The sequence below is a fragment of the Lygodium microphyllum genome, chromosome 8 (assembly GCF_053477565.2).
Source record: "Lygodium microphyllum isolate KBCC chromosome 8, Lygodium_microphyllum_v1.1.10, whole genome shotgun sequence".
NCBI classification, from domain to species: domain Eukaryota; kingdom Viridiplantae; phylum Streptophyta; class Polypodiopsida; order Schizaeales; family Lygodiaceae; genus Lygodium; species Lygodium microphyllum.
The window spans coordinates 58951958-58979309 of NC_141142.1; the positions used below are offsets into that span (position 1 = coordinate 58951958).

Consider the following 27352-nt stretch of genomic DNA (forward strand, 5'->3'; position numbering starts at 1 on the left):
AGAGAGAGAGAGAGAGAGAGAGAGAGGAGAGAGAGAGAGAGAGGGGCGCGTGCACACACACACACACACACACACACACACACACACACACACACACACACACACACACACTTGACTTGAGATACTTAACATGGGGAGGAGAAACATGGGTAGGGATGGTGGTGGTGGAGGTGGTAGTGACAGCAGTAGTGGGAGGCGGTGGTGGAGGTGATGGTGGTGGTGATAGTGGGAGGGGGGAAGTAGTGGTGCTTGATATATGCCCTGAAGAAGAGGAATAATAAGTAGACTATGTGGAATAAGAAATGAAGTTTGCTTAGAAAAGCTCGCTCAAAAAGCTTGCTTCTCGAACGCACATCAAGAGGGATGAATATGTGGCCTTTTACCTTATGTGTCGTGTTCCTTTGGAAGATGAGTTTCCTAGGTGGTTCAATTTACGGGTAAGTGTTTTTGCCTTACTATGGTGGACTCTCAACAAGAGTACGATTGGATTTTCACATCAATAGTTGGCTATACTAGTTTTCTGGTCGCACCAAATGAGGGCAAGAGTACATGTCTCTTAGGCATATACAATGAAAGAAGGACCATTATAAAGTTTAAGTTAAATGTCAAATTTTGTAAAATTAACAAATTGAAAGAAACCTTAAGGCTCCTTTGGAAGATGCAAACTTTTAACACTCCACATAATTAAATGAAGAAAAATCATCAGGCCTTAATACAACCATAAAATTTTGTCCCTTGAGATTGGAGGGTATTTGCACATCATTGTAGTCAAAGCAAGCCATGTGTTGCATGTTTGTTGTCAAATCGCCCCTTGTTGGTTTTTGTAAGCAAAAGGAAGCAGACAGAGCTTATAACTCGTATAAACCATAAACGCACTAGTTTGAACTTTGTTGGGAGTGCGGCCAGAAACCCTGCAGGCTGCAAGGGCAATACTCTACGGCATTGGAGGTGCATAGCTTACTCTGTGGACCATTTGGGATGGCCGAGCTATGGGATGATTCAGCTCTCATCACGGCCTTCAATTCAGCCATGGCCAAATACAAGGTATGTGCTTTTTCCCTCTTGCCCTCCCTGCTGCATCTGTATGTTTCGGCTCGGGGATAAACCTGGAAAGCATATTAAAAACTGTCCTATGAGTATGAGTAGGGCTGGAAGGATGAGCACATTCCCTCCACAGTCTTACCCCATCGAGATCGATGCCCCACATAATGCCCTAGGGAAGAGGCATAGATTCTTATGTTATTGGCAATACAAAGTAGTCTATAATCCTCACTTGCGGCATGTTCTTGTCGTCTGGTTGATGTCACAGAAATATAAAGCAGTACAGCTAGCAAAAAACCAGGTAAATCTTGTTTGTTCAAACGACAGAGCTAGTCTTTTTCTCCGCTTTTTGAGGAGAAGCAACTGCTACAGGTTAGTATATGACCACAGGTCTTCCCCTGTATGGATTGCCATAAGTGATTGCAGCATTTGGGGCAAACTGTTCAGCAAGAGAGGAGGCCATTTGTAGGCTGGTAGACACGTTGCCTAACTCCACCTGGTTGCGCTGATTACCTGTTGATTGTGTTGGCTGCAGCTGTGCTCGCCATGTGACCTGGTTGGTACATGTGACTGCCCTGTGGCCTTCCCATTCAGGCTGCCCCATCTAGCCGTCCTTGTGAAGATGTGCTAGGGTTTACTTGTGAGACTTTGAAGCACCCTAAGTGGATATGAGTTTTGGGGATTTTTAATGAGCCATTGAAGGTTTAATGCGTAATGCACTGTTTTTAGCTTAACACCCCTTCTCAGGCCCAAAATGGGAACCAAGAGGGATTACCAAGCAAAGCTCACCTCTATTTATTGCAAGCGATCCCACCCCAAAGGTGTTAAGGCATTGGTCAATGGTGCATATTGGCCACCTAAGAATCTACCAAGACTACAAAAGCAATGGTCATCTTCCCTTGGGAGCGGCAAATGCCACCCTAGAGAGGCCAAGGTGTTGGTGCTAGTTTGTCATGTGGATGTGTATTTTTAATGCTAAACTTAGGCATTATTAAGTTGTGCACATGTGAGGTGCACATTTGCAAAGTTATGCCGAGAAAATACTTGTTGATGCTTGGCCTCATTGGCTAGGCAACTTTCATTCCTGAGTGTCTCTGCGCCATCTTTGACCATCAGATTGGCATTAGGTATCATTAAATGCCACTTCTCTAATGTCACCAATTGACATTTATGGCCAAATGAATGACCAAGGCCAACAACTGGCACTAGATACCACCAAGTAACTTTGCAACATAACTTATAGCAACTTTTGCCTTTGATGTTCTGTGATTTCCTCGGGTCCTGGGCTTGCAAATTTACTCTTACCCCAGTTACATCTCACATGTGCAATATTTACTTAACCATGTCATTAAAAAATTAATCCACATATTAAGTGAGGTTTTAAAAATACATGCCCTCATGACACTTACAAAGGTGCCAACGATGAAGTAATGGGGAAGAGATATATACTTGATTGAATAGCAAGTGGAGATTGGTCAGGATCCTAAGTGAGCAAGAGGCCCATGGGTGTTTTGTTCAATGAGATGCATAGAAGAATGCCACATAATAGAAATGAGAATACTTATGTAACAAGATGCTACTTTAATAGTGTCACTTGTGGGGAAATTGTGCACACTAGTCGTGTGGGCATCGGCATTGGCTCCCTCTCTTCACTAGTACCTGCTATGAAGTCTCCAACCAACATAACCCTCATAGATCAATAAGCAATGTTTGCATGCTAAGCATCAGTATGAGAATCTAGAGGAGCCATGATGAGGGAGATGCAAAGATGAGGAGAGGCAAGGGATCTTGAGGGATAGAGATGTGCCAAGAAAATAGACTCACAACAATTTCAAGAGTTCAAGCAGTAAAGAAAGCACATAGAGAAAGGATCAAGAGTAAGTGGAGTGTAGTGAGAAGAATACAACAGCGGCTACATAAGAACGTTCTCTAAAGCTGAGCAATGTATCACACAGGCTCATCAAAAAACAAGATACTTGCTGCAAAAACAAACCAAATAGGAAAGAACAAAGCAAAATACAGTCAACATTGTCCAAAACACAAAGGTTGCAGCCACCAGAGATTGAAAACAGGCTGAAAACAGTGTCTCCAACCTTGGACAGAAGCAGAAGATCAAAACATAGATGTTGAGAACAGAAACATAGAGTTAATAGGCATTAAAATGATGTTGTACAAGGGAAACTTGTTGCCACAGCCTGTAAACACAAAGCACAGATGCAGCCCTGGAAAATGCAGGTATTGAGGAGTTAGTAATAGGTCCTGATCCTTGAAACAATCCTAGAAATAGTAAACATCAAAGACAGCCTGTAAAATGCAGGCTAAAAAGCTAGAAAACGGGCCGATTTGGCTATAGAGAAGGCCACCCAAGCTGTTAACAGGTTGCAGCAGTCAGATTTTTAGATAATTTTCTTCCTTGTTGGAGAACTCTTGTAGCTTGTGATTGAGATTGATATGTAGGGCTCAATGAGATGACTCCAACAATTGAATGCTAGGGGAAAAGCTTTATAATCATGAGTGAGTGAAACTAAGGAAGTTACCTCTGTATCATCTGGATGTTTGCTTTAGCATTGAGAGCCTTTCATTGACAGGTATGATTAGCGTGGGCCAATCAAGGGTCTTGCATGTTGAGCAAAGAAATGTAGTACAAAAAGATTAGCTCTCTAAAACAGCCCCAAAACATGTTTATTATCAAACTTCCATTAAATTATCAAGCTTTACTAGAGAGTGTATGTGCCCCACAAGCCAAACCCTAATTTGGGAAGATCCAGATCTATAAATAGAGGATGTGCTTCCACTCAGCCCATCTCTTATTATTACAAGTGCTCTCTAGTTGGTGCCTTCTTCCCACTGTTGTCTACACCCCTCCTTGATAGGTACCTGAGTTGATGGTACTTTCAGCCTTGTTCTAGCTCTTGGCAATCAATCATCTCAGCCTTGACACTTGCGTTTTGTGTTGGTGATTCATCTTCAACTTGTTTGTGCAGTCTACCAGTCATCACCATTAGTCTTTGGGCCTCCAGATATTTGCATTTGCTGCATACAGCTTCTCCACTACTTGTTTGTGCAGCTCTCAGCAATTGTTAGCCTTCCAAGGCAGCTTGTGGGCAGTGTTTTGCAGTTCCAAGTGTCATTGTTATCTTCTTGATCATTTTTCAGCCTGTTGTCAATTTTTTCTGAGCTGCCATTGCCTTGATCAACTTGATCTAGATGCAAGACTTGTGTGTTTGTAGTTGCTGATCTCATTTTGGGATCTATATAGAGTACAACATGCTCTCTAGCTCATCACTTGCTGTGGTCCTTTGGAAACATGGGAGTTCAAGATTTTGTATACTGAATAGTGTGTTTATTGCATTAAGTATTGTATTATTCATTATTCATTCTTGTTCTGTTCTTTGTCTCTGAGTTACTCTTCACCTCTGAGTTCTATTATCACTCTTTGCTTTGTTGTACATTTTTGTTTCTCTTTTGTGTTTGAGTATTTATTTACATGATATTAGAGCTAGGTACTTTCGAGAGAAACCTAGGCCCTTGATTGGGAAGCTCAACATTAGAAATAGGAACTCTCAAAGGGAAGAAGACTTCAAACACTTCCACACCACTCCACTCCACTCTCGAGAGTAGCCTATGTTGAGAACCGAGCAGGAGTGGGTCTCATAGCTTGCTCCATGAGATTTTGACATTGTCAAAGAAATCTTTGACTACCATGGCCCTTACTGGTCATTTGAGATTTCACAAGTTGAGTACAATTTATTCTCAAGCTGTCACTTCGAGGCTAGGGCCGATGGTCGTCAGTAGTAGTTGAAACCTTGATTTGTAGGCATTAGAGTTTCTTTCTTGACAATTGATATAACGTTTGATATTAATGCTATTATCGTTTTTAATGTTAATTTAACATGAGATATTATCATATTGGTAACATTTAATGTTATTGTTATTTTTTGATAACATCAATGCTAATGATGATTCAAATGTCAATCCAAACGAAGAAATGATTTGATGTCAAAGAGAGAGAAAAAGAGTATGGTGTTGAAGAGAGATGAAAAGAATGATATATATATATATATATATATATATATATATATAGAGAGAGAGAGAGAGAGAGAGAGAGAGAGAGAGAGAGAGAGAGAGAGAGAGAGAGAGAGAGAGAGCGTGCACGTGTGTGCGTGTGATGTCAAGACATAGAGAGACAATGATGTGTGAAGGAGAGGGAGGGAGCAATTGGTAGGAAGTGTTGCAAGGGAGGAGAGAAGAGAAGGTTGCAAGATTTCTATGCCATATAATGTGCTGATTTGGGAATTTGTCTTGGTGGTTGGCCGGAAGCCAAAATTTCATTATTAGTTTAAACTTTAATGAAACTATCAAATTAAGGTTCATTTAAGTTGAATTAATTATATGTTTGCGTAAACTTACATTTTAATTAATTCATTATTCATTCACAAAACCTTAGCAATTGATGGACTCGCCCATGTCCAACACAACTCAAGCAATGCCTTGGACTTGCCCAAAGAGTGAGCTATAAATCACATCCTTGTGACACCGACCTTGCATGACACCTATTGCATTCTCAACTACTTGAACTCAGGGAGGGCAATCATCCAAAGTTCATCTCCTTTGTAGAAGCACCCATAGGTGGTTGGGAGCTAGCAACATGCAGATGACTTGAAACTTGTGTGAGGCAACATGGTTCTTTTTCCATAGCAATTGCCTTGGAGATGGATTCCTTGGGTGGTAATCCAATTGCTCACAGGGAATATGATATTTGCCCAAACATAGATGTGGAGTTCGTAGCTCTTGCATGTATATAGAATGTTGATGGCTCCTCAAAGTGTGGACTTAGCGCTACTTGAGTAGAACCAAGATAATAAGATAATCATTGAGGAGCATTTGCAAGAAGACTAGATGTGTGCCTTGGAGGTGGGATTCTCTTGTTTATAGCTATAAGCATCCATTTAGAGTAAATCTCAACAGGATTTGGGGGTGGGTCACCAATTGGGCTAGTCGTTGGTTCAAAGTTTTCTTTGTGGCACCTGGTCACATTTGATCATTACGTCACATGGATGGAGGTCTAAGGTTTCACAATTGCTTAGATGAATGCAAGTGTATGAGTTGCTTATTTGGGGTGACTAGGTTGATGTTTGTTGGTTTGCGATACTTATGGTGGCAATTGTAGGTACTCGAGAATTAGGAGTTTTGGAGATGAGGCAACTATGAGAAGTTTAGGTATCAGTTTCCACGGGTGGAGCCTTGTGGTAATCTTCTAAGAGATTACTCGCACATTTGTGGATTCGCGTGGATGCATTGTAGTTGTGTGGAGCCTTGTGGCAATCTTCTTAGAGATTACTTGCACATTTGTGGATTTGGGTGGGTGTAGTGTAACCAACCTTTCTTACATGGATGGGTGGTAAATCCCTGATTACAACTTAATTACAGCAGCAAACAATAAATGCAAATCTGAAAATACAAATTTACCTACTGATCTTGGACAATGCACACTCGATTGGTCCCGAAATTGGCGCTTCTTTTGGTATTTCTTTAGCTTTATTGAAGAAGAAGTTGATTTACAATGGGATTCTCCGGATCCCCTTCGCAATCCAAACTCTGCTTGTTGCTGTCCAAAGTGACTAGCAAGTCTTCAATTTGATTTGCCCCTTGATTTGGGCACTTAATTGGCCTTCACCCACTTCATAGATGATGGAAATGCCCTAAATTCAATGGCTGGCTAGTCCTCCACTTGAATTTAGCTGAAATTCACCTTCAGCCTTGAAAAATCCAAGTCTTGGAGCTTCCAATTTTTGGCACGATTCCCGAGGCTGCTCCGAAACCCTAATTTCTGTTGTAAATCAGGGTTTACAACATAGAAATTTGCAATTTCTTAGTCTCCAAGGGTCCAAATGCTGAGATTTTCAAAGCAAGGCTGTGAAATGGCTAGGAGATGAGAGAGGAAGTTGTAGAGAGAGAAAATTCAGAGTTTTATTGCGAAGAATGATTGAAAATCAATCAAGTGCAGCTGTTGCCCTACCACAACAACATTAAATGCTGTCGCAGCTGAGACATCCAAATCAGTTGTTGTCATCTTGTACCTAGATGCAATCGCCCAGCTGTGGAGGGTCCGAATTTGTAATCGCCTCCTCAAATCTCACTTGTGGTTTGCTGCAATGGCTGAAAATAGGCTGGCCATGGTTACTCACAGCTCTCTCACATTTGCTATAGCAAGAATGATTTTGTTTTCCCTCTTCTTCAGCCTTCCCAAACGGTTTTTCCAACATTATCCATCATTAAATATTAATTTTCAGCCTTTAATTACTGAAAATTGATTTAATAATTATTTTGGTGCCCCGAAAAATAATCTGATTGGCCAATAATTAAATTGGCCAGGCATCTTCCACTCTTGAATCTCTCTGTGTCATCTTTGACCATTAGATCGGCGTTAGGTACCATTAAACACCACATCAATAGTGTCACCAATTGACACTTATGGCCAAATGAATGACCTAGACCAACAATTGACATCAGATACCACCAAGTACTTGTGCAACATAACTTATAGCAACTTTTGCCTTTGATATCCCGTGATTTTCTCGGGTCTTGGGCTCGTAAATTTACTCTAACCCCAGTTGCACCTCACATGAGCAACGTTTACTTAATCATGTGATTAAAAATTAATCCACATGTTAAGTGAGGTTTCAAAAAAATACATGTCCTGTAGTTGGGGACAGCTGCAATTCTAATGGTGGGCAATGTAGTATCTGATGCCATAGAGTAAACAACAGTTCAGCAGAACAACATGTAATTGTGGCAATCTGGACAGCAGGTCAATGTGGGGCAGCAAAATAGGTCAGGCCAGGTCAGACCATGAAATGGCATTGACATATTATGTTTTGTTTGGACTACTTTGATTGTTAAATGAATCAATCAGGCTGAATATTTAAAAAAATGCTATATGAGGCAGCCAACATCATGAACAAGGATCATCATCAGATTGTGGATAGTGCATTGAATGGTTGCAGAGATGATTTGGATTTAATGTGGTCTACTTCAGGCGAGTCTTCAGGAAGATCATAAGTGCCAAATGGCGCAAGCATGAGTGCGATGTTCCTGGAGGGTGAGCAGAAGTGCTTGTGGCTATGCGAGATTGAGTGAAGGTTGATCATGACTCATAGAGGGATTGTTCTGGATTGAGCAGTCATGCTTTGTGGATATAGAGTGCAGGAGGGTGCTGGATAGTTCATGGCCTGGAGTACAATGCGGATACTCTGTTAGCAGCCTATACCCTGTACATATCCACACTGATGTAATATAATAAGAGGATCATTTCTGCCTTTGGATTCTCTTATCATTTTCTTGAGTTGTGCATTTAGGACTCAATGTCTTATAGGAGTCCAAAGTACTTTTAGTGTGTGGACCATTTCAAGTGTGTCAAGTTTGAGAGTTTGGAAATTGGGATTTCAACATCTCAAGTACAGGCTGATGATTGTGTATGCAATTAACCTTATAGCTGATGCGTTTGTTTATAGGATATGCACGGTCAAGGGTGCAAGCTAAAAAACTTCAGCCAGGATGCAAATTTTGAAACTTCACAAGATGCGGGTTTGGAGTCAAATGGTCTAGTTCTCGAGCCAGAGAAAAAGTATATCTCCAATCTTTTTTCTTGATTAATATTGCTATTTTTGTCAATATCAATACTAGTGCATGTGGAGGTTTGTAACTAATTTGTGTAGTGTATGTACAGTGCTCTTTTTTCATATCAATATGTTCTTTTATTCGCACTAACAATACTGTATGTGCAGGTTCATAAGTAATTCACTATTGCAAGATTGTATTGGTTTCGGATTTGGAATAGTACTTCATATGCTCTAGTCAGAATGCAGAGTTACATTTGAAGCATACCATTTTTATCATACTACTAATTGTTAAAAATGGAAGGCATGTGCCATAGCAAGGGCTAGAAAATCACATAGGATGTTGCATGATATATTTGACCCCCAACAATTCACTTCCTCCATATGTATACAAGCTGAAAAAAGTTTAGGCATTTGCCAACAAAAAAAATGTCACTAGCATAGTGTGCTGATTGCTCTTAAACATGCACTCATGAAATGACTTCACTTGAGGCATTAGAAGCTGACATACAAAAATGGAGCAAAATAATGATACAATACTCAGTCTTGGATTTAAAGGTTTTCTAACAAACCTTCTTGTCTTCTCAAACTTGATCTTGGAAGTAGTAGGTTCATATGATACTCGTAAACGGTTTATACAAGTCGTCGAAATGGCCTAGAAGATTTTCTTTGAGAGTAAAACCTAGATTTTCTTGCAGTACCATGATATGTGTAGTGTCCATGAATGGCCAAAACAGATCGATTAAGCATTGGAGAGGTTAGACAATTGGTGCCAATATCCAAATAAATGTGTATTCTTGTCTGGATGTAACCTTATTGTTTCCTTTGCATCCACTTATGTTTGTCATAGTAGAGCCTCGGTTGGCTTTGTAAGTACTTTTCTTTTGAAGGTCACCATATGAACATACATCATAGCTAAAAGCCTTTAAACTCCTCTTTATATTCATATGTTGCCTTGTTATGAACAATGATTCATCCAAATTTAAGAATCTTGTGTTGATCAAATTGTCGAAAGTTGCTTGATCTCAGGCTAGTAATACAAACTTTAGAAACAAGCTAGAATGTATAAACACTAAGAGTGAGAGCAAGGAGTAAAGTGAGGTGGAATAAGTGTTGAGTACATGCCATGATAACATGATAGCTATGGAAGAAAGTTGAATGCGGGAACACACACACACACACACACACACACACACACACAGAGAGAGAGAGAGAGAGAGAGAGAGAGAGAGAGAGAGATTGGGTCGCCAGCCCTGTTGCCTAGGGTTCGCACCTGTCATGGACTGCCTGCCCTGTGCCTTCTTGTCTGTCTACCCTGTGCCCAGCCTTGTTGCCTGACTGCCCTGTGTTTGGTAGCTCCTGACCGTTCGTCTTCAAGCTGCTGTGGGATCTTGTGCCTTCTGCACAGGGTGTCACCCTGCTGCGTCTTGGTGGCAGGGGGAGAAGGTGGTTGGCACTGTTCAGGTGACGACCTGTAGATAGATTGAAGGCCAGACCTGCGCAGCCCTAAACAGCACTGCTGTTCTCAGTTCTGGTCAGATCTGTGTGCATTACAGACTTGGCCTTCAGTCCTCTGTCTGTTCTGGCCTTCAAACCCCCTGCAGTAAGATCAAAAGGCACACAGATGTGCAGGTTTCTGACACAGCAGACAGAGATCTGTGATTCAGCAGCTGTGTGACCTCAGCAGTGAGAGAGAGGCACACACAGGTGCAGATTTCTAACACAGCAGAAAAAATCTGTGATACAGCACACACAGAGAGAGAGAGAGAGAGAGAGAGAGAGAGAGAGAGAGAGAGAGCTTATGGCATCAATATGGATTTTGTCAATCAGCACTTGGCTGCCGTAGAAGGTAAAGACGATTTGGATTCGGATGAGGAGTTTTGGGCTGAGGACATCCCTGAAGATTCTGAAAACGATGAAGTGAGCAAACGTCATAAGATATAGAAGAAACCTACAAATATGACTGTTTTGGAACCTCCGCAGGAGGGTGGTTGCCCTCCTTTGCAGGAGCAAGGGGACAAGTACCAAGTGAAGAGTATGAGCGGAAGCAAAATAGAGTATGCGCGTCGATCGAGGTGCAGCGGTGGTTGAGTGAACAGTGGGTGAGTGAAAGAGTGAGTCGACCGATAGGTGTGTACTAGTGTGGTATACACAAAGAATAAAAGAATGTATTTATACTTAGGGTACGGTACACTTAGACCCGCAAGGGTGAGTTCACGTGTGTAAAGTAATATACACACAGGAGTAGCATAAGGGCCTTTACACCTAACAACCTTCTACTTAAAGGTCATAAGCGAACCTTTAATCAACTTCCACTAGTCGAATGCAATGCTCATGTTGAGCCTTTGCAAGACTTTTAGTGAGAACATCTACAGGGTTATCTTGTGTTTTGATCTTAGTTAGTGTGATTAGATCATTATCAAGAACCTGTCTTATGAAATGATACCTAATATCAATATGTTTGGCACGTGCATGAAATATGGCATTCTTAGCCAGGCATATTGTACGCTAGCTATCACATCCAAGTACAGGTGTTTTGGTGGGCAGTCCAAAATGCTTGACCAAACGACCAAGCCAAACAACTTCTTTTGAAGCTTTAGTGGCTGAAATATATTCAGCCTCATTGGTAGAAAGTGCTAATATCTTTTGCAATCTAGAGCACCAAGAAATTGCCCCACCAGTCAAGGTAAAAATGTACCCACTAGTAGACTTGCGAGTATCCAAGTCTCTTACCATGTTTGCATTAGAGTACCCTTGCATATCTAATGTACCCTTTCCATAGCAAATACATTTTCTTTGTGTGCCCTTAAGGTATTGTATGATGCATTTCACTACTTCCCAATGTGCTTTGCCAGGATTTGACATAAATCTGCTCACAACTCCCACTTCATGAGCAATGTTAGGTCTAGTGGCAACCATAGCATACATAAGTGAACCGCAAGCTAAAGCATATGGGACACCCTTTATAGAGTTGGTTGCTTTATCATCTTTTAGGCAATCTGCTTTGCTAAGCCTAAGATATAGTGGTAAAGGAACACCAAGTAGCTTAGCATTAGCCATAGAAAAATGATCAAGTACTTTGTTGATGTACTTTTCTTGTGAGAGAAACAAGAGTTGCTGCTCTCTATTTCTTGTCACACGCATGCCCAAAATGTGTTTAATTGGACCCAAGTCCTTCTTGGAAAAAGGTTGAATTCAATTGTTTTTTCAATGAATTGACTTGGCTTTTACACTTACCAGCAATAAGCATATCATCCACATAAAGCACACGTATAATAAGGCTTCCATCATCAGCCTTCTTGATATATAAGTAGTGATCTGTATTACTTCTTTTAAACCCATGTGAAAGCATGAAGGCATCATACTTTTTATACCATTGTCTAGGAGCCTGCTTCAAACCATACAAGCTTCTCTTAAGCTTATATACCAAATGCTCCTTTCCTTGTATAACAAAGCCTTCTGGTTGCTTCATGTACAACTCTTCTTCAAAATCACCATTCAGGAATGTAGTTTTAACATCCATTTGATCAAGTTCAAGATCCATAGATGCTACAATGGCAAATAATACCCGAAGAGTGGTCATTTTGACAACATGGAAAAAGACTTCTTGAAAATCATTGCCCTCTTTTTGTGTATAGCCCTTAGCCACAAGCTTGGCTTTGTATTTGGGTTTGCCATCCACACATTTGATTTTATAGACCCATTTGTTAGGAATGGCTTTTCTATCTTTGGGTAATGGAACGAAATCCCAAGTATCATTCTGATACAATAACTTTATTTCTTCTTGCATAGCTATCTCCCACTTTTTCTTTAACTCACATGATAATGCCTCTTTATACGTAAGAGGCTCACCTTCGTCTGTGAGCAAAATGCAATCCAAAGAGGGATCGAACCTTTGTATAGGTCTTTTGACATGTGTAGACCTTCTTACTCAATGATCTGTGTTATAAGGCAATGGATCCACATCCAAAGGAATGTCTATGACCTCATTATTTAGCTGCTGAACTGCATGTTCAGGTTGTTGTAATACATTTTCAGGCTACTGTAATTCATTTTCAGCATGCTGATTTTGTTGCCCAAGCTGGTTTTCAGCATCCCTTTCCTTGCTGCCCATTTTCGTTTGGCTCAATGATGATACACTGGTTATGATGCTTGTTATCATAACTAGTATCAAATGGAGCTAAATTTTCAATGGCTGATGGCTGTTCAAGTGGTTGATCATGCTGACATTTCACTTTCTTTTTGTCTAAGTCATTAGATGTGACATTTTTTAGTAGCTTTGACTCATTAAATACCACATCCCAGTTGCGTAGCATCTTTTGCATGCTTGGAATCCAAACTCTATAGCCCATTTCACCTTCATCTCCATAACCCGTGAAGAGTGTTCCTTTTACCACCTCTAGTGACTAGTATAGTCTCTTTCTGTATCTTCCACATTTCACCAGCAAAAGTAGTGAAGTAACCTTTGTTGTCTAGCTGCCCAATAGAAAGCAGACTCTTCTTGATGCCAGGTATATACCTAACATCATGAAGGATCAATTTTTGACCATTTTTAAGAGTCAGGTCTATGGTGTCCATTCCTTCAATATCACATGCATGGTTGTTGCTTAGATAGACTTTTCCAAGCTTACCTTCTGTATAAGAAAAAAAACACTCCAAAGATGGAGTTACATGAAATGAAGCACCGTTGTCAGCAATCCACAATTGTGACAAACCATCATGAGTTGATAACAAAGCATCTATCACATTTCTTTTAGTGATATACATGTCCTTCACTGTCATAGCATGTGGATCTGAAGATGCAACCAGCAAATCAGATCTTTATCTTCTTCTATCTCCTCAATAACAACATTAGATACCGCATTTACTTTTTTTGTTTCCTTAGGGGTAGAGCTGTCATCCTTTTCATTCTTTTTGCCTTTTGCATTAGCTTGCTTCTTACATTCTTGTTCCTTTTTAAAGTACATGCAATCGGGCTTTTTATGGCATTTATTGTCACATTGATAACAAGTGACATCTTGCTGTTTTTTCTTGTTTTTGCTGCGATTTTTGTTCTTATTTGTAACATTTGATCTTTTTTTAGTTCTTTCTCTTACATTGTAGGCTGATCCACTGTTTTCCCCACTTGCCTTGCGTCTAATCTCTTCATTGAGAATATAATCACTTATACCATTAAATGTTAAGTTGGGGTTGTTGCTCAATGGCACAACTAGTGCTTCCCATAAATCGAGCAAAGTCATGAGCAAGAAGATAGCCCTCAATTTAGAATCAAAAGATGGCAAGCTTGCATCCTGTAACTGACTCAAAATACCGGTGAAAGCATTCAAATGCTTTGAGGTAGGCTTAAACTCATCAAGCTTCAAGTTGACCAACTTTCGCATGAGATGTACGTGATTGATAGGAGTTGTATTCTCATACGTCGCCTTGAGTTTCTCCCAAATTGCATATGCAATAGTAAGTCCCTTGATATAAACCAAGATATCATCTGTGACATCCATTTTAACGTAAGGAATGGCCTTTTCATTTATTTTAGCCCAATCCTCATTTGACAAAGCAACATGCTTATGTTCTGCCAAGGCATCATCACAATCCTTTAGAAAGAGTATACCTTGTATACGATCTTTCCAAAGATCAAAGCCATTGCCATCAAATTTATGAATCTCAAAGAGATTCTTTGTGTCAGATGTAGATGCACTACTGGTCATCTTAGCAATAAAAATTGCAATAAAGTGTTGAATACTTTCAGCCAATTAGCAAAGTTGCTAAGTGTAATAGCAAGTACACACACTTGTACTTCCAAGATGTCCAAGAAGTAGATGTTTTGTTGCAATTTCAGTCTCAAGTATTGATTACAGCATGTGCACAAATCAAATCTGATGCATTTGCATAAATGACACCTTCCACTTCAGTAATACATCACCATAATGCCCGAATGCAATAATCCAAGTGCTGTATATACCATTGTTTCATTGCAGAATGAGCATTCAGCAATATATGTGCCAAGAGAATGTGCCCTTTTACAACATTTGAAACATCCCAAGTTCACATTTCTCCCACTCTGCAGTGAATCTGCTGTAAATTTCACTGTCAAGGCTCAAATCGACTCAAAGCGCATCATCGATGCGAAAAGCTCCAAAATTTTTACAGTGAATCTGTCTCAATTGCATCAATATATCTTCATGAGCATCAAATACGGACAAATTGTCAGAGTGCAGCGATGCGGAAGCGTGGGACCAAGACTGAGAGAGAGAGTGAACACAGAGAGAAAAGAGAGAGAGAGAAAGAGACAATGGAAGATGAAGATCTGCTGTATAAGGTGTGCTGTATACAAAGATATTCAGATATGTACACGGGCGCGGTGTGTAGGACTGCGTGTCTCCACCTCGACGATGCAACCTGCTGTTCACCTCGAAGTACGCTGCAGTCTGCACGAATCTCCAGCCTGAAATCTGCAAAACACAAGTGTGGAATAATGTGTTGACTGCTGGCTATAAATAGCCAGGAATAATGTGAGCAAATATGGCAGGTCGGCTGCATTAAATGCAGCCGACTGGTATAGATCTGTTCGATTGTACCAGATTGCCACGTGGCAGTTGACGTGGCTGTCTGCTCCGTCAGGGGATGACTGACAATTGCTAACACCCCCTCTCGGAGCCTGGACGGGGCAAAAGCCTGAGGGATTTGGCATGTCTCCGAAGTAGAGCTTGGGGAAGCGCCTTCGTAAACAAATATGCAAGATTGTCCTCCGTCTTGCAGTACTCCACAGCTATGGTCTCATCTAGAAGCTTCTCCCTAGGCCCAAGTCATCCTGTTATAGTCATCTACGATCAATATGAAGTACGAGCTCCCTTTCAAGGACTCGTTCCGCATAGGGCCACAAAGATCTGTAGATACAAGCTCCATCGGGGAAGTAGACTGCCGCGAAGCTTTGTTGGGAATCGCATCCCTATGCTGCTTTCCACGTATGCAGGAGACACATGGCTGCTAGGTCACCACTATGTCCGGCAACCCTCGAACAAGCTGTCCATGTGACGCCCTCTGAAGAGAATCATAGTTTAGGTGACCAAACCGAGCATGCCATAGCTCGGACTGTGTCTGAGAGGTAAGAAGAAGAGTAGGGAGAGCGGTAGAAGACGTCAATTTGTAGATGCCGTTCTCCTCATATCCTGATGAGAGAACTTGTCGGGATCCACGATCAAGGACTCGTACCGAATCACTGTCAAACTCCACCAAAAGTCCTGAACAAATCTTATGAATAGAAAGTAGATGATACCCTAAATCTGGCACATGCAACACCTCTGAGGTATGGGTACCACCACGTCCATCTGGAATAAGCTGCATCTCACCCCGGCCTGTAATAGACACCAAAGAGCTATCTCCGATGAGAATCTGCCCACGTGAAGGTCGCAATTGGGCAACACCAACTGATGAAGGAGTCATGTGTCGGGAGGCACCATTGTCTACGATCCACTCTTGAGCCTGGGGGGCTGTCATTGCAGCATCAGAAGCATTTGGGGGAGAGTCCTTAATGACTGCTAGATGAAGAAACGCAGCTGATGAGGGTGCAGTCACCGCTCCAGAATCCTTCGAATTCTTCTTGTTGGTGTCCTTGTCTTTGTCGGGGCAATCCTTCTTCCAATGGCCGGTCTTACCACAAATATGGCATGTGGATTCTTTTTCCTTGTCCTTCTTTGACTTGTTGTCCTCCTTCTTCTTTTGGTCCTTCCCCTTCTTCTGAGAGGCTTGACCTGTCAAAGCTTTCGACTTGGAAGCATGCTGTCCCTTAAGTTGTTCCTCTTGGTCCAAGACCATAGGAACCAACTCTTTCCACCGAAGAGTAGATTCATGCCCCGAAGCAATAAGGGCGGAGTAAAAAGCACCGAATCGTGGCGGCAACTGGGACAAGAGTGTGATCGCCATGTCTTCGGAGGAAATCGGCTTTCCCACATTCTGAACCTGCATCTGAAGCTGTCTAAGCTTGTTGATGTGCTTCCTCAACGAAGAAGACTTGTTCACGGACAAGGTCCGCATTTGCACCTCCAAAGAAACTATCTTCATAAGGATCATCCGGTTATACATCTGGTCAAGCTCCAGCCATATCTCTCGAGCTATGGTCAAGTGCTCGATGTGGGCTATCGCGGCTGTAGTACAAGACAGAAAAAGTCCCAGTGAGACTGTGCCTTGGCCAACTCCGTACGAGCATCGGAAGAGAGTTTGGACTCATCTCTCATCGAGGGCCGGTCGATCTCCTCCTGTACAAGCTCTGCCAAATCGTAAGACTCAGGGATTGCCAATATCATCTCGCGCTGGATGCGGTAATTGTCGCCATCGAGCTTTTGATCTGAGGGAAGAGCCGGTAAGATAGGCACCTTCCGATCCATGATCGTCTGGAACTCCAAGTCAATCTCTGTAGACATCTTCACCTATAATGTTTGCACAAATGCAAAAGCATCCCCCTCTGACTGTGAAAACGCAGCTTGCTAGGGCTCTTTCTTCCGCGTCTCGAGCCTTCTTCAACTGCCGGAGGCGATGAAAAAGTAAAACCTGTACTTGAAAGCTGAAAACACAGCCTTCCTCCTCTTCAAACAGCAGCAAACAGCAGCAAATTCACCAACTGGACTCCTTTCCCGCGCGTCCACGCTCGCTTCAGCCTTGTTCCGATGCGCAGCCCTCTCGCTCACCCTCGAACGCTGGAAACGCAGTCTTGTGTCGCGATGGAATCTCCTCTTCAGGTAGATTCTTCACTCAGTCAGCCCTTCTTCACTGCTCTGATACCATGTCAGAGTGCAGCGATGCGGAAGCGTGGGACTAAGACTGAGAGAGAGAGTGAAGAGAGAAAGAGACAGTGGAAGATGAAGATCTGCTGTATAAGGTGTGCTGTATACAAAGATATGCAGATATGTACACTGGCGCAGTGCGCGGGACTGCGTGTCTCCACCTCGACGATGCAACCTGTTGTTCACCTCGAAGTACACTGCAGTCTGCACGAATCTCCAGCCTGAAATCTGCAAAACACAAGTGTGGAATAATGTGTTGACTGCCGGCTATAAATAGCCAGGAATAATGCGATCAAATATGACAGGTCGGCTGCATTAAATGCAGCCGATTGGTACAGATCTGTTCGATTGTACTAGACTGCCACGTGGCAGCTGATGTGGCATGACGTAGCTGCCTGCTCCGCCAGGGGATGATTGACAATCGCTAACACAAATGTTATAGGAATTTTACGAATTTTGCAAAATTCCCAAATTTTGGGGTCTAGAGTGCACAAATTTCGATGAAATTGGCTCAATCGAGCAAAATCTGACTTACACATGAAAAGCCCAAAAAATTGAAGGATGTTGGCTATTTATAGCCATCTCACTGATGGCTCACTCACTCTCTTACTTTTGCAGGTTGTCTTCAGCAAACTCTTCTCTGATACTCTCCTATATTGGTGCTGCCTTCATCATCTTAGAGTGATCTAGTGTCCTCACTGATGTTGCGGGCTGCGTGCAAGGACTAACGAGTCTTCATCATAGTATTCAGAAAAATACTTGATGTAGTGTATACAGATGTTTGGGGGCCTATACAGAATGTATCCCTTGGTGGCAGCAAATACTTTGTCACATTTATTGATGACTGTTCAAGGAAGTTATGAGTATACTTCATGAAGGAAAAGAGTGATGTGTTTGAGCACTTCAAATATTTTAAGGCAGTTGTTGAAACAGAAACAAGCTTAAAAGTGAAGTGCTTGAGATCAGATGGAGGGGGAGAGTACCTCTCTAATCAGTTTAGTGGCTTCTTGAGGACTCATGGGATAAAAAAACAATTTACTTGTAGGTATACCCCACAACAAAATGGAGTTGTAGAAAGAAAAAATAGGTATATTGCAGTAGTTGCACGGGCATTAATGGCTGAAAAGAATATGCGAAAACATCTTTTGTCTGAAGCTGTCCATACTGCTGTCTATATTATGAACAGGATCCCCACAGCTGCAGTTCATGGGATGACTCTTGAAGAATGCTTTACTAGCAAGAAGTCCGATGTATCACACTTGAAGGTATTTGGATATGTTGCATATGTTCATGTGTCAAATGAGCTACGGAAGAAGCTTGATCTAAAGGCAGAAAAATGTATTTTTATTGGATACTCTTTAGAGCAGAAAGGGTATCGCTGTTATAACCTTGTCATAGGTGAGTTCAGAGTGAGCAGGGATGTTATCTTTGATAAGATGGGTAGTTGGTATGCACCTGGTGGTGATTTATTAGGTGATGATAATAATTAGGATAGCTATGTGCAGAAAGAAAAACAAAAATTACGGAGTCTTAGTGGACCAGAAACATCATCTGGTACTATACCTACAGTGAGCCCTTGGTCTGGGAGACTTAAGGAGTAGCTCCACATCTTCAGGTGGATCTATAAGTGTTACAGGGAAGGACAAAGGAAAGAAAAAAGTGCTGGATGATAATAGTGCATCTACTAGTCATTTAGGAATTGATGGAGATTCTAGTGGTTTGGAGAGTTTGAATGATGAGCTTGGTATTCCTTCAGTCAGGACACTAGGTGTACAAAGAGCTCATAGTAATGTAAAGGATCCATTCAGTGATTCGGTGGTATGCAGATCTAGCAGGGTCAGGTATCCTTTTGAAGGTTATGGAGCTCACCATTATGCTTATATGGTGAAACTAGTTGAGGATGTTGAGCCCACTTGTTTTGAGGATGCTGTTGGTCATACTCATTGGGATGTATCAATGGATGAGGAGATGATTGCATTAGAAGCCAATAAGACTTGGGATTTGGTACCCTTACCTAAGGGTAATGAAGCTATTGGTTGTAAGTGGGTTTACAAAGTCAAGCATAATGCAAATGGTTTAGTTAGCAGGTATAAGGCTATGTTGGTTGCAAAAGGCTATGCTCAAACATATAGCATAGATTATGAAGAGACATTTAGTCCAGTTGCTAGGATAGCAACTGTTGGGTGTGTAATTGCCTTGGCAGTAGCCAAAGGTTGGAGTTTGCAGCAAATGGATGTTAAGAATGCCTTCTTGCATGGTGAATTGCAAGAAGAAGTGTATATAGAGCAACCGGCAGGTTATAAGGTTCTAGAGCATCCCACATATGTGTGCAAGTTAAACAAGGCTCTCTATGGGCTGAAGCAAGCACCTAGAGCATGGTCTAACAAGATTGGAGAATATCTTGTCAATATTGGATTTTGTATTTCTGATGTTGATCACTCACTTTATGTGAGAAAGGGAGATATAGGTTTGGTCATTATAGTCATCTATGTGAATGAATTGATTATTACAGGTGACAGTGATAATGGGATTGCTGAAGTTAAGGACTTCTTGAAGAAGAAGTTTGAGATGAAAGATTTGGGTGAGCTGAGATACTTTCTTGGTATTGAGGTGATCAGATGTGATGATGGTATATAGCTATCCCAAAGGCAGTATGACTTGGATATGTTATCCAAGTATGGTATGGCAGCATGTAAGTCTCTTTCAGTACCATTGGAGCAAAATGTGAAGTTGAGTGCCGATATTGTGGATGAGATAGAAGACCCTACTATGTTCAGGAGGATAGTAGGGAGTTTGATTTACGTAACTGTCATAATGTGAGACTTGAGCTATGTTGTTGGCCTTGTCAGTCAGTTTATACAGATGCCTAGAAAGCCTCATTTGGATGCAGTTAGACGTATATTGAGGTATGTGAAGTCCACTTTACATTATGGACTTTTTTATGAGGCAGGTAAGGACGTACACGTCTTTGGATACATAGATGCAGATTGTGCTGGTAGCATGTCAGACAGATGATCTACTAGTGGATTCATGTTTTCCCTTGGTAGTGCAGTAGTTACATGGTTGCTTTATCGAGTACAGAGACCGAGTATAGAGGTGCTTCTATGGCAGCATGTGAGGTGGTATGGCTGCAAAAGTTATTAGGTGATTTGGATGTGCAAGGAGATGGTTCAGTTGCCATTCATTGTGACAACATGAGTAGCATACAATTAGCTAGGAATCTAGTGCTCCATGCTAGGACAAAATACATTGAGGTGCACTACCACTTTGTGAGAGAGAAGGTACTTGTAGGAGAGATTGACTTGGTATATGTTAGCACACAGGATCAGATAGCTGATATTTTCACAAAGGCATTGGGTGCAGAGAAGCTTCGAAAGTTTCGAACCTTACTTGGAGTTACAGAGATAGAGTTGAGTTTGAGGGGGAGTGTTGAGATGGCAAGCTCAACACGTGCGGACATTAATGATGGACTGCCTGGCTAGACGAGTCCGCACGTCTACACTTAGCACATTGGTGGTCATTATGATACTCACATGGCCATTGACTTATCACGTATTATATTTAGTTTGTTACACCTACCCACAACTGGCAAAGATATAACGCCAATTGATTAGTGTAGTCGGTTATGCACTGTTTGACTTAGAAGGTCACTTTCCTTTATGTTGTATCTTATCTATACTTTGTATATATTGTATAGTGTGTGGAAGAAAAAGAAAAAATCAGCAAAGAAAACGTTTTGGCCTCCATCTCTCTTCTTGTGTTCTTGAGTGAGCTTCCTCTTGTGTATACAATATGTGTTTGGCATAGCAGCTCAAGCAAGTGCCCCACCATGTGATTTTTGACAGCTATGAGACTTTGAAACCATGTCTTTAGAAAGTGGGATGGTTATGTCCAAGCAAGAGGAAATATACTGGCAATATATATTTTCTTCTCTTTAGTGTTCAGTTCCCTGTTGCATGATATGTTTTATGCAGAATTAGCAACTCTTTATTCATAGCTCAATTCACACGAACAATCAAATAACATAGTGGGCACAGTGTGCCACCATTATCTAAGGATGTTTTCTGATCCCCCAATTCACATAAAAGCATGTCAACGTTTCTATTCTGCTTTTATAATGGCACTCTTTGTTTAGTCCAAGACTCCAGTGTCTTTTGTGCCTGAGAAGAGCACCGGAGTGATGTGTCTTGGGCTTGCCTGAGGGAGTTCCATGTGTCAGAAAACTGTGGAGCAATGGAAGCACAGAGACAGACCTGATAGAAGCTATAAATACAAAGAAGAGAAAAGAACAGCATGAACACATGAAATCAAAGAGAATAGACTTAGGAAATGGAATCCATATACCAAGGCTCAAGAGTGTGTCACAGGCTGTGGGCAACCAGCAGAGTGCTGTAGTCTCCCTCTCGCTAGCAAGTAGTATTGTGTGCTTGTATGTATTGAATGAATGGTGGAAGAGAGGAGCAGCCTCAAATAGGCCAAATAAATACAACAAAAATTGCAGGTCAACCAGCTAAATTAGATTCCAGTAGGCTGCATTAAATGCAGCCAGACTCAGAAATGAAATGCCTTCTGCCAGTAAACTCCCTCACCCAGGAAATGTACAATGCTAACACCACCATGATGGCTTGGAGCAGGTGGCTATTTACAGTATTGGATTGTTGATTGACAGCAGGAAATCATGTGCAAGGTGTATTTGAGCTTCTGATTGACCATTGGCATGTCTTGAAAGTAACTGTTTCTTCAACAGGATCACAAAACTAGCAATAGTTTGTGACACATGCTAATGGTTTAATTTGAGCGCCAGGAAAATTGGATGCATCCGTCTGCTCTAAAAGACTTGTAATTTAGTGAAGCTTAAATCTTCTTAGTGAGCACAATAACACCTATTGCTTTCTCTTGTTACTTACTAATTCGTACATCCTTCTGTTCCAGGGAAATGAAGAAACATCCTATTAGTTTGTTTTATTACTTACTAATTCATACATCCTTCTGTCCCAGGGATATGAAGAAACATGAACACCTCGAGAAAGTTGACTTTAAAGTTCTGCCGGAAGACAGTGCTATGGCTTCAACTGAAACTTTAATGGTGGATAAAGTTGATTGCGAGCATGAATGCCTGCCTTCATCAGATAAACAAGCTTATGCTGGTAACCCCACATATGCACTTGAGCAGGAGCAGATAATGTTAGAACTAGAACAGTTGGCAGAACAGCAAAAGAAACTGCAAGAGCGGCTGACATATTTGGGAAATACAGGCTCAGGAACATCCACTATAAGTGCTACTTACAATGGCTGCTCTGTTTCTGAGTACTATTCTGGAGTAGCTCCAGAGCCGACCTATCCAACAACAGGGAGTCAGTGTTATTCTTGTCAGTGGAATGCATACTATGGTTCAAATTCATCTTGGCCTTGCGGATTTCAGTGTCAAGATTGTGGTTATGTATCGAATCCATATTACAATCAAGAGAGTTCAACAATACCTTGTGCAACTTCCACCTCTGCATCTCAGAAGCTCCCCAATACATGCGATTTACCAGACATAGTGCATGCTGCAGTTTCTGAGGCTCTGAAGTCAGTAGGTAATACACTCGCAAAAGCAGCAAGTTACAAGGCTAATTTCCTTGATTTTGATAAACTGATTTTGTTGTTTTGATGCTTTTGCAGAAACTCAAAATTCCAGTGAAGCAAAGGGCAGTACAAACAGTGAGTTCTCAGATGTTGCAGTTGCATGGTTTCTTGCTGGTTTTCATACCTCAAGGTGAGAACTTTATCTTAGGATATATCTGTTGCATATCAGATCACATGATACGTCAATAATCCTAAAATCTTTTGGGTGGAGAAACCTGTGAGGGCAACTAACTCCATTTAGGATGAAAAAAATATTGTAGTTATGCATGAACACTTACGAGGAATGACCGTGGTTTCAACATTTAGTTACACATGTGGTCTCAACATCAAATTTTAAAAGAAATAATCAGTTAAGATGGTAATTTACTTACTGTCAAGTGAGAATGATTTTTTGCACCATCAAAGGAAGTAAGCACTGCATTTTGGCTTCTTTTAGGTACTTGTTGAATGCAAAAGCAGCACACTGAGGTTGGTCAAAAACGAGATTGTAATGGCAATAATCTGATGTTGCTGCTGATGCAACTTTTTAAGGCTACTAGTAGTGTAATTTGCCCTCTGGAACCTACATTTGTACTTGGTATTCTGCAGAATCTGGATTACAATCAGACACCTCTGATCTTGAAGCACTATATTTGATGATGGTACTCTAGTCAAGCTTGAACCGGGTTCACTTAATGAAGTCCTGCAGCATGGGCAGTCTTTTGTCAATTGACCAGGCTTTTCTGGTTTTCATGAATTCTCTGCATTGCTATAGGTTGAGACACTCTTGGTCTCCAGAAATCTAAAGGACACCAGAAAACATGTGCACAAGCTGGAGGCTCAAGTCGTGCTAGTTTCCTTTAGAGTTCTCACTTGCTTTGGTAATGATTCCAAAAAAGATCACATTTTTAGGGATCACTTGACCTAGCACTACATACTTCTGTGAAAAGGATCGTGGCTTTCTGCTTAACTGGTAAGTTCAAGTATGGTTTGCAGCACTTGAAAGGGTTGCCGTGTGCATGTGGGGTTTTGCCTTGGACCCCTGCCCGATTTTCTTTCCGTGAGATAAGACACACTTCCAATGCACAGATAAGATAGCTTGCAAGCCAACTGAGCTATGGAGCTTGATTGCACCATGCATGCTGACATTGTTCCAATGCATAGATAAGATAGCTAACAAGCCGAATGAGCTATGGAGCTTGGTTGCGTTGGCAGACCGATTGTTCGAGTGGGCAACAGTCCCCGGACATGAGCACAACGTATGAACATAGGTGTGCAACCAAGTGATTCACCTCCGGAGACTTGAATCCACAGCCTCATGATTATGAGTCGATCGACTGCCACCCCGTCACCTTTGGGACCCCTCTCTGATTTTTGTATGGTTTAACCTTAGTAGTCTCTAGTTTCATCAAGTTTTGCCCCAATTCTAGATATGCTTCTCGGATCAGATTGCAGAAGCATCTGCACCAAGTTGAGCCCTCCATTCTACATGAGTGGTATTGTTGTTCGTAGAAATGCTTCCACCAATGTTGTTTATGGTACGTAAAAAGTCGAATTAATGGTTCAAGGGATTGGATGCAGTTTTTGGGCGACCACCAAGTATGCAATTTTGTATGAGTAGGTGGTAGATATAACAGAAGGTATCCAAGCTGCCTACTTATGAGTCATGAGGAGTGATTTCTTCTTTATTGAAAGTGTTTCTACGTTACCTGCATGTTGAGTTATGAGGAATGGTTTCTTATTTATTGAAAGTATTTCTATGAGCTCTTCTTTGCCTAAACACCAAGTGTGAAATTACGTCTACTTTATTGACAATAATTTTATGTGAGCTATTGACATGGTGAAATAGACCCTTTAGCATTGCAAGTGCATCTTCTCAATTTGTTATGAAGGTCTTCAAACCACAATTGTTGTAGGGCATATATTTGAGTTGTAGTGCAAACCTGAGACATTGAAGGCAAGTTCTTGATATTCAAACCTTTTTCTCACCATTGGACTGAAAACTACTATGTTCTAAATGAAGATCTCCCTTTTCCATGTAGCTTACATCATGACGAGCTTTCATGATAAATAGCTTAGTTATGGAAATTTTCAAATGGATTGTATTGTCGACAATGGCTACCATGTTGTGCATGCATCCATGCACATGTATACGTGAGAGTAGACAAGTAGAGAGGGATCAATTGGATGCCTTTTCTAACCATCTTCCACCCTTGGTCCATGTTTTGTATTTTGTGCAGGGAAACTCACAATGTCAATGAAGTGAATGTTGCTTTGTAATAGACTACATGGATATTAAATCAATGGTGAGACCATTTCAAATGAATATCATTATTGGATTCCATTATTGAAAATTGTGGGTGAAAATGTTAATGCATGGCGATTGAAGCTTTTCGATTGCCTTGGTCTTCCTTAAGAAGAGAGTGTATTGTTACCATGGATATAGCATTCAAAAGTATTCTTAGCTTTGGTTTACCTTGAGAAGGAAGTACACTATTAGCTTTCAAAATTAAAAGCCAATTATCAAGATAAGCATTCAAGCATGGAAAAGCATCCTTAACAAGGGAAGAAAAAGCTTACCTTGCATAGGGTGTCTATTGCAGCAATAATATAATTGAAATCAAAACCATAACTCATATTGCAAAAGGTGTAATAAGTTCCCCTATGATAAAGTTCTAGATTATCATCACTATAGTAACAAATGCTTTTCTAAAACATTATTCTTTTTTAAAAACTTAAGAGTTGGAAGCAAATGTTAACCATGGTAAATAAATCAAAGTGGCCTATCTATGTGAAGGTCGTGATGCAAAAAGAGGATGGAAGGACCAACTATTGAGAGTAAAGCCAAGCGATTGAATGGTCACTCTTTGTAATGAGTTAAAAAAATAAAGATGCCCCTTTATGCCACTCAATTGTCACTTGGACAAAGACATGGTCTATTGTTCTTAGTGGAATGCAAGAAAATGAGGAAGACCACAATGATATGTCATTGGAATTATGTTAACAATATTGAAGAGGTAGGGAGAAGCAAATATTTTTGGTGCATGTCTAATCTATGATATCACTTTTCATCTCTTAGCTTATTAAAATAGATACAAAGGGAGTATAGATGAGATATATACCAAATGTATATATGGTATATAGATGAGTTGTACACCAAAATATTGGTTAACCTAGTAATTATCATAGTGCAACCCTTGCATTTACCCAAAGAAGATCAATTGAAGACTCATTCCTTGAGGTTGAGTTATGCTACTTTATGCAAATGTTGATGAAAATGCTAACACAAAGTGCAATATATAGGTAAGATTACACAATCTAAATATGTGCTGCAAAATAGAAGTACCATAGACAAACATTGGTAATACTAATAACAAATTCAAAAATTCTAGGGTTTATTTAAAAGTAGAGAGAGAGAGAGAGAGAGAGAGAGAGAGAGAGAGAGAGAGTGTGTGTGTGTGTGTGAGTGTGTATGTGTCTCCATTTGTTTACCTTGAATGAGGGTTTGAAGCATGAAAATCAAGCAATGTTGAGTTTGAAGAGGTGTCCAAAATGGAAGATGATTGAAGGTTGTACACATCCAAGCATTGTGGATGCCCTTTTAGGTGGTAGCTCATTGCCTAGTACCACATGAGAAGCATGTCTCCATCAGTATGCATGGGGGGCATCAAGGCCATGTCCTAGGATCACATATTGACTTGCGTCTAACCTATGGGTAGGCAAGTATTATGTGGAGGACTTGTTCGATATGGATATTGTACAACACATGGCAAATATGAGTGCATCAAAGGAGGCACTTCACATCAAGCAATCCTTGTTGAGAGTGGATCCAGTAATATTTAGTTCCAATGGAGTGCTATGATAGTGTATACAAATCAATGTCAAATCTCATGAAAGCTCATGTAAATGATGAGTTTATTTCTCTCTACCACCAAGTCTTGCAATAATACTTGGCCCATGATAGCCTAGGCTACATTTATACATTAATAGTATTTACACGATGGTTTTGTATGTTCAATATAGCCATATTCATATAACACGCGAATTATTGTACAAGCACTAGTATCATTCTAAACATTATTTGGTATGAAATATTACTCTTATATTATACAAGAGCTCAAAGTTTCAGATTTTCATTTGTATTATGAAAGAGATTTTCCACCTACCACTGTCAAGTTCTAGCTTAGCAACATCTAGCTACTTTCAAGACTCCTTCCGAGGATCTAGGTTTTGGAAAGTTCATCAAGATGCGACTTTCTATTACCTACTGGTAGCATCGTTTATTTGGCTATAAGACTTTTAAACCAT

General features: G+C 40.9%; 1 protein-coding gene across 2 annotated transcripts; it reads left to right on the forward strand.

Moving 5' to 3' along the window:
- The first annotated feature begins 768 nt into the window (after positions 1 to 768).
- Positions 769 to 25433, forward strand: LOC148032346 (uncharacterized). Of its 2 annotated transcripts, none has more exons than XM_087682977.1 (5): positions 769 to 1044; positions 8556 to 8668; positions 22436 to 23016; positions 23102 to 23195; positions 25285 to 25433. In XM_087682977.1, exons 1-5 carry the CDS (start codon positions 979 to 981, stop codon positions 25322 to 25324), a joined length of 894 nt encoding a protein of 297 aa, XP_087539103.1. In that variant the 5' UTR covers positions 769 to 978; the 3' UTR covers positions 25325 to 25433. The 2 variants fall into 2 exon arrangements, with proteins under 2 accessions (XP_087539103.1, XP_087539104.1); XM_087682978.1 differs by lacking the exon at positions 25285 to 25433 and adding an exon at positions 23502 to 24876 and having other exon boundaries at positions 772 to 1044.
- Positions 25434 to 27352: the final 1919 nt, after the last annotated feature.

Excerpts from the sequence above, each read along its gene's own strand:
- LOC148032346 (XM_087682977.1), top strand. The coding sequence starts at position 979 with ATGGCCGAGCTATGGGATGATTCAGCTCTCATCACGGCCTTCAATTCA. Across the intron at positions 1,045-8,555 it reads CAGCCATGGCCAAATACAAG|GATATGCACGGTCAAGGGTG; the intron begins GTATGTGCTTTT and ends GTTTGTTTATAG. Across the intron at positions 23,196-25,284 it reads GCTGGTTTTCATACCTCAAG|GGAAACTCACAATGTCAATG; the intron begins GTGAGAACTTTA and ends TATTTTGTGCAG.